This window comes from Pseudochaenichthys georgianus, chromosome 16, assembly GCF_902827115.2.
Source record: "Pseudochaenichthys georgianus chromosome 16, fPseGeo1.2, whole genome shotgun sequence".
Classification (NCBI taxonomy): domain Eukaryota; kingdom Metazoa; phylum Chordata; class Actinopteri; order Perciformes; family Channichthyidae; genus Pseudochaenichthys; species Pseudochaenichthys georgianus.
In genome coordinates this window covers 21,041,972-21,050,068 of record NC_047518.2, presented here as the reverse complement: position 1 = coordinate 21,050,068, position 8,097 = coordinate 21,041,972, and the positions used below count along the sequence as shown (strand labels likewise).

Sequence of the window (8,097 nt, the reverse complement as noted above, 5' to 3'; positions counted from 1 at the left end):
AATAAGACACTCTCCATATCCTCTTCACATTTCCACACGTTTATTATTATTATTTACAAGGAGATTCAGACAAGAAAAGCAGTGTATAGAATAGAGTTGTAACATAATAGACTCTCCAATGTTAAGATTATACGCCAAATTCTTTAACGTTAAGCGATCAATCTAATGAAAGTAAATCATAAATCAAAAGGTTTTATATACTGATTGTCCGAGACCCTTAGAAGGCAAATCGTGACTGGGTTATATCAAAAAGTGACTTGTCTCTAGCACCACAAGTGACATTTAAATGAGTAATGTCAGTTTTCAATGACAAATAGGCAAGATAATAGTGAGGTATGTAATCGATTCATTAATATGAATGCCTCTCAAAGTTGTAAGCACACACGTTGTGTCTTGCAGACTGAAGGTCAAAGGTGCTCTGTTGTGCGTACCTTCCTAAAATGTCCTTATCATTACTGCATACTGACTATTTCCACCTGCATACAATTTGGGTAATAGTTCCTTGATAAGTTTACCATAAAGTGCCTCCAGATAGAGGCCCAACATGTATTCCCTTCAGTATTCAAGCCAACAACATGTTTTTTGTGCAATCACTGCTACTTATTTCACCCACAAGTCAAAGTACATTCCTATCCTGGTGAACCATAAACCCATTAAGCCCCATCAGTAACACATACTGCTTCTTTGTCCAAGTGTCACATGTATCATAGGGGCTTGCTGCTTTTGGATCAAACTATATTATAAACAAATGTGTGTCTGCGATGTCTGTACACATTGGGCATTTTGAAGAATATGACAAGACTGGGAGCAATATGTTGGTCCCAGTGCTGTTCTGCTGTGGTTCAGAAAATTAGGATTTAGAGCTATAGCTGACGGAAAATTGAAACAGAGTTGTGTTTGTACCAAGGCCCTGAGCTGGGAAATGCCTCTGGATCTCAAATGGATGCTGAGGGACTTGTAAATGCTCCTAGTAAAAAGGTCCTAGAGCATCTCTTCTGCGGTCTTTTAATTGAATTTGTTTTTATAGCCTCAGAATACAGAGAACAGGGTAACAAACATATTGTATGCATTTGATGCTGCCAAAATAGCTACTCACATTACCTGAATGATCTTTATGTATAAACATTCAAATCCTCTAACAGCACATTAGTTTGGGCAAATTACTTTTTTCCACACATCACTGATCTATTCAAAAAATATCACATGGATTCAATTGTTGTTATTGTTGGATTTGTTATGTGAATGAAACTCCTCCTATATGTCAACAAGCAAGGTCATCTTTACACAGAATGTCCTTTATACTGTATATATTTTGTATAACAATATAAAATGCAACATACAGTACGAAATAAATTGCTTAATTTTTGATGCACAGCTAAAAAAAATGGATGTTGATGTTATTATTGTTGCATGAAATGAATTATCAAAAGAGGAAAAGGTTATTTCCCTGCATGTCAGCACCCTCTGGGTTCAGCCGGCACTGTATTGAATCTAAAAAGGAGGACCGATTCAACATCTCATGGCTTATTTCATAACGGCAGACATTGAGAACGCATCATTCATCTCAATGTTCTTCATTACAATGTTACATAACTTTCTGGCAGTGTGCGTGTGAGACGGTACATGCTTGTGTGATACATATATGTTCTACACTGTTTATGTATGTGAGCATGTTTATGCACGGGTAAATGCTATGGAGGTTTTGTCCACAAACGTGTGGGTGGCTGCACACCCGGCATTCATCCGTGTGTGTGTGTGTGTGTTTCCTCAAGCAGGTAGACAGGTGTGAAAGATGACTTCTTGCTCAGAGATCTGTGGGTCGGAGTATGGTGAGCAAGCCCAAGCCAGCGGAAACTGCCAACAGTATGGAGTCCGGTCTTACCTACACCAGGTACACAACACACACACACAGGGCAGTTTATTCAACAATTATTAACTGTTTTCTTTTTGAAAACTTAGATTAGAGGCTTTTAGATCTTGATCTCTGGTGGGTTTTCAGGGTCCATGTTTGGAAAGTGAAAACATCTGTCTGTTTTTGATCTCTTCTCCAGTTTTACGAGGAGTGCACAGCTTCTATCTGGGAACGTGATGAAGATTTTCAGATTCAGAGATCGCCTAGCAGGTGGAGCTCTTTACTCTGGAAGGTGAGTTTAAGCAGCCACTACCCTGCTGGTTTCTCTGGTCGTGTAGTCGTATAACATGTCATTGTGTTCTCGGCCAGGTCTGTCTCGCGTTCGGCTCCCTGATCTTGTTTGCGGGCCTTATTGTTGTTTTGGTCGGATATGCCACTCCAACTAGGACCGAGGCATTTGGAGAGGATGACCTCCTTTTTGTTGACAGGTAAAAGAAAAATACAGTGTATTAATGGAAGGGGGTTAATGACATCGTTCCTATCCCTACACAGCAATTATGTGTATTTAACACAGTTAATTATATAAAGGTCAAAACAATTCAAACAAGTCAACAAAGACATTTCAAAATGGAGAATAGCCTTTTTATTAAAAATGGCTTCCCAGTGACTTTTTGGGTGCATATTTTTCACTTTTTTAGGTTGACAGGTACTGCTTACCGAGATTGATTTCTAATTTCTCGCCATGTGTCTTTCACTTCAACAGCCACGCCGTCAGTTTTAACCACGCTCTGGATGTTTGTAAGCTGACCGGTGCCGTGTTGTTCTGCGTTGGAGGAACCTCCATGGCTGTGGGTCTCCTGCTATCTGCCTTTGCCAAAAGCTACTCCAAAGAAGAACTGTACCTGCAGCAGAAGTTCAAAGAGAGGTTGGCAGATATGCACGCGACAGTTGGTAAGCCTTCAGTCTGTACCTCGTTTACAGACATTTGTGAATGGTTAAAAAGCAAATGCAATAAAGTAAATGATCAACTAGGTCTCATTAGCGGAGCAATTAAAACTGATGCGTGAGTAGACGTCTTGATAGTGATGCACAAGGCACCCTTTAGTGTAAGATGCACCAGGTAGTAAACTCATTAATGCTGTTACAAGACACTCAGAGTGAAGGATGCTTATAAAGATAGACAAAGTACACTAATGTTGGGAAGAATGGAGGAGTACAGGGTGAGTAAAACACATTTCGCCTAGAGAACCTGCATCCATGTCCCCTGTGAAACCAAACGTTTGAGATATTTTAACAGATGTCTTCAGATCAACAACATTAGTCATTTCAATCCAAACCAACATTTGTTTTCACATTTAACTGAGTAGTTTTCTTACCCAGACCGAACCACAACAATTTCTCAATGCTAACCATGCGACCGCTTCACTTCATTTACCAAACACACACCTTTAACATCCATGATTAATACGCAAAAAGGCAGCCAACTTCAGCAACACATCAAGAGTAGGTATGAGATGTTGATGCGGCAAACGCTTTTCTTTTTACTGTTAGGCTGAACTCAAACTGCTTTGTATAGATATCACTCCTAGCAGAACTGCTGTTCTCACAGGTACCCCCATCATGAAACCACAGACCCCTGGAGAGGGAAGGGTGCCAGTCACGCTTTCCAAAGTCCAGAACATCCAGCCAGCGAAAACAAAGTCGGAGACCTGACAGAAGACCACAGGAAGGCATAAAGTGAAGAAGTGCGTGTGATGACTGTGTGTGTGTGTGTGTGTGTGTGTGTGTGTGTGTGTGTGTGTGTGTGTGTGTGTGTGTGTGTGTGTGTGTGTGTGTGTGTGTGTGTGTGTGTGTGTGTGTGTGTGTGTGTGTGTGTGTGTGTGTGAGTAGATCTATGCGTGCATTTTCTCTTTTCAAAGGTCAGCTTACATGACTGATAGTATTTGCTCTTCATCTGTATTTGCTATGTTTGACATTAGAGCTTGATTGAAGGTTATATAGGAACAGAGTTTAGTGTAGCTGAGCAGAGTTTAAGCCTTTTGTTTTTTCGACAGCAGTTATATGAAATGCACAGTGATCTGACAAAGCACATGCAGGTCTCGAGCCCTACCCAGAAAATAAACCACAGAAAGAAATCAATAGAACACAGCCACTGAACAACAACAACATCATTTCTTCCACCAAGCATGTTTCTGTGGAGAGGATTCACATGTTTGTGAAAGAGAATGGTGTTACTGCTGGAGGGTATCGAGCAGCAGCTGCTGCGTTGTTTGAAGTATTTTGTGATCGGACCCCCATTACAAGAAAATGATCAAAAGAAGCCCTCAACACAACAACCATTATCTCTGCCAGTGTCTAAAAGGACATGAGGGAGCTTTTCTGAGTGAACATGCTTTGTGTGTACATGTACACATGCTGTTTATGCAGCATCACTTCATTACCACAGTTAGTAAGAGCTGTCAATCACAAACACACACTATGAGGATATGTGCTTCAGCTGAGTACTTATTTAAAGTTATGTTTGTGTGCAAATCGAGCCAAGTCTTAACAGATCATTTGACAGAAGTTCACACATCAGCAGAGCAGACAAGAGATCAACACAGATTGGAACAGACCTCCAAGGCAGATTTCAAGCAGCCTTTTTTCTGTCTTATTAGGCCTCTGACCTTGTCTCCTTCAGTTGATCTTCAGAGAGGATCGATAGGCGAGACAAGAAAGACTGATGAAAGGTGAACCAGACGGAAGATGCAGAACTACATAGTCTGTCACTTAACAAAATACTATATCAGATTGAATATGTCTTTCCAGATAACCAAGATTAAAACAAGGTATACTGACCAATTTGAAGTATACTTCCTTATTAATGTACTAAAAGTGTGCTATTTTCAATACTAACAATGTTCTTACTATGCTAATTGTATATAATTATTGTTGGCAAATATAAACTTAAACACAATTAAGTGTTGTATCTGTGAAATTACTTTACAGAATTATGAAAAATGTTTGCAATTATGTATATATTTATCCAAATGCTGTTTGATTATAGAACAGTCAAGTACTTTCAAGTGTATATTTATAAGTTCTAGAGGTAAAACAATAAGTATGCTAAGCACATTGTAAGTACATCAAACAGCACATTGTTCTTGTGTATATTGACGGAGACTAAGTATTTTTAAATGAGAAGTACCTAATGTTCTTTAAACTTGGTTTTTCAAATAATAATATACCTTCTATCTTTGATTTTTTTCCTAAATACTTCATTACCCATGCTCCTCCTGTATTTGTTTCCTTCCCTCACTGTAACAAACACAAGCATAGACACATGCCTATCCATCCAAGCGTGCACAAGCGTGCAGGGAGAGGTCCATTTGGCAAATAAAAAAAGAAGACGCAGGTTGTGGGTCTTAAAATGAAGACAAAGCTAGGGCGCAACGTGACAAACAACGTGACAGATTATGTAAGATAACGAAGAGAGAGAGAGAGAGAGAGAGAGAGAGAGAGAGAGAGAGAGAGAGAGAGAGAGAGAGAGAGAGAGAGAGAGAGAGAGAGAGAGAGCATGCAGCTCTCCAGTGAGTCACATCAGCTACTTTGTATTACAGCCTGTCTAGATTCACAGATGCTCTCCACACAATAACTGTCTTCCTGCTCTCACACACAAAACCTGAAGCTGCATCATGAAGTATGCTGAACAGCACCCAGTACGTGTGTCTCATGGTTGCATATTCAGTTGGGTACTATCTTAGAAACAGAAGTTCAATTAAAAAGGTTTATTTATTTTATTTTTGAATTCTATAAAAACTCAGCTCTCACACACGCTGTGACTTTAACTAACAAGCACAATAACCTGCTGATGTTCATGCTTTTTTGAACTTTGTGTATTTTAAATATATATTTTAAATATTGTGACCATGCTATTTTAAATTGTTCAATTTGTGGTTGCTCCTTGTTTGTTGGTTGTGCATCCAATGCACACAGATACAAGTTGTGCAGTCAAAATGCAGCATTTATTTTGTACTGTTAGAAAACATGTTGTGTGGTAGAGACAGTCCAAGTGCCATCAAGCTACACGCCTCAGTCTGTGCTTCAACGCTGCAGGGCTTTCCAAACTCTTCAGAATGATGCAGCAACAATGCCAGAACCACCCTGTATAAAGTAATATATGTTTATTCATAGACATATATAATAGAAGCTTTAGCAGCCATTGCTCTGCTGGCTACCTATGTTCATGTACATTTACCTTTTAATATCCCACAACCTTCATTCCATTATTTGATGACATTTTAAAATATTTTGGTCTCAGAAACAACGGACGTGTAGCTATAACTATGAATACAGATATACTTATAAGTTAGACATGTGGAAGGAAAATATTACGCAACCACTGTTAATCTGCAAATACAGTACAAGAAGAAAAAACAATCTCTTAAAAACAAACGTTCAGTGTGGTCGGAGCGTCATGAAGTGGTCAATAACTGTTCTGACTTGTAGTTCCATGCTGTCAATTGTGAGTTTATTTTGTATTCTTATCTGGACCAACGTTGAGTTCTGCATTACAATCCCAACATCTGCGATGGACATTTTTCTGCTCTGATTTCCCAGTTTTAGTGTCTCCTGATGTACCGTGGATTCTCCCAGTAAATAATACAAATAAAAGAGTATACTGTACCTATCGGAGGTTGGATTGGAAAAGAACAAATATATAAAGATATCGATGTCTCTATACAGTATGTCTATTTTTCAAAGAACACAATAAAGTTGAAATATCCACTGCTCATAATGTCTGAAGACTGTGTGCATCCTTTTCAAGAGACACATCCTCACTTAGCTACTTATAGCAAATGAAAATATAAAATATAATTGTATCACCGCTATAGTTGTACTGTACAGCTTAAATATGTGTTCTTATTGTGAATGTGTCTCTGGTTTATGGAGTCTTGTTTTGCTGTTAATATCATTTTTACATATATGGAGTACAAGGTAACTTCAATACACTCTACACGTTCATTAATGTCTTTTTGTACTTCAAAATAGTGTGGCTACGGAAGACCTGAGAGTCAAGGTGAACAATTAGATCTCCTACATTTAGGACATCATTTTTTGTTGAAACACATAGAAGTGTAAAGGCTGTTGCGATCTTTATACAGTATATACAATTATCAGAACCTATTAATTACTTGACACCATTTTTCTAAGAATCTTGAGTCTGACCAGTAAGCAGATTAATAATTTTCCTTATTTAATTTAGATTTAAAAAAGTATGAACATACAAGACAATCTATTCCGCATAAGAGGTTTTACTTAACATTGAACACCAAACAAAACATAACTTTCTTGTCTCTCAGGGCTTACTGTGTCACATTGAGAGGGAAAACAAAGGAAGCATGAGTAATTATAGTATCTGGTTTTCATTAATAAAAAACTTCAAACCGTCAATGGGGTTCCGACAGACTAAGCCTTCAGTACAGCGAGTAGAAGCTCTTACTGTAATCAATCAGGTAAGTCATTCAGAAGAAGTGTGTCTGAAGTCTGTGCTGTTCAGGGGCTTATTAACACACACACACACACACACACACACACACACACACACACACACACACACACACACACACACACACACACACACACACACACACACACACACACACACACACACACACACACCGAAAGGAGCCAGTGGAGGAGATAAGACAGAATTGATGGTAATTCCAGAAATAGCACCTTAAGGATCATCACCCCGACCAGTCAGGCCGTATGACTCACCCACCCCCGCCTCCTCTGCCTCCCCCCTTCTCTCCCTTACTCTCTCCCTTTACCTCCTCTCTCACCCATGTTCTCGTGGGATGGTGACTCACAAACACGTTGACTGCATGAATCCCAATGTGAACAGCTGCAGGGATGAGAGGGCAGCGAGGGCAGAATTAGATCACAGTTCACACTTGTTGGCGGGAGTTTACAGTGGATTGATGCAACCTTGTTTCATGGTAAAACAGAGATGCAAAATAGCTGAACAAAATAACGAGATGTTTTTTATTGTAAGTCTACATTGCATTACAAATCTCGTCTCGCCTGTGTTGCTGATTACAAATATCCGAGACCTACTGTAGTTCTGTTACCGGTGTCGCTTAGAATCTTCTTGCCTTAAGATATTGTATACATAAAAAGATATTATTTTATTTGATACAAGTAATGCAACATTTAACTGTATGCATGCTGCCGAACAATGTGTTGGTCTGACTGTCAATATA

At 39.1% G+C, this 8,097-nt stretch overlaps 1 protein-coding gene across 4 annotated transcripts in view; it reads left to right on the top strand.

Annotated features, from left to right (window-relative positions):
• nrsn1 (neurensin 1) overlaps positions 1–6,629 on the top strand; it is an 8,126-nt gene extending 1,497 nt beyond the window's left edge. The window contains exons 2-7 of one of the 4 annotated variants that reach the window (XM_034103516.1): positions 1,773–1,891; positions 2,052–2,144; positions 2,222–2,340; positions 2,616–2,803; positions 3,462–3,597; positions 4,533–6,629. In XM_034103516.1, coding sequence (XP_033959407.1) covers positions 1,793–1,891; positions 2,052–2,144; positions 2,222–2,340; positions 2,616–2,803; positions 3,462–3,565 — 603 coding nt within the window. In that variant the 5' untranslated portion in view covers positions 1,773–1,792 and the 3' untranslated portion in view covers positions 3,566–3,597; positions 4,533–6,629. Of the gene's footprint in view, positions 1–1,772; positions 1,892–2,051; positions 2,145–2,221; positions 2,341–2,615; positions 2,804–3,461 lie in introns of all 4 variants that reach the window. The other 3 variants (XM_034103515.1, XM_034103513.1, XM_034103514.2) reach the window with 3 other exon arrangements.
• The last annotated feature ends 1,468 nt before the right edge of the window (positions 6,630–8,097 follow it).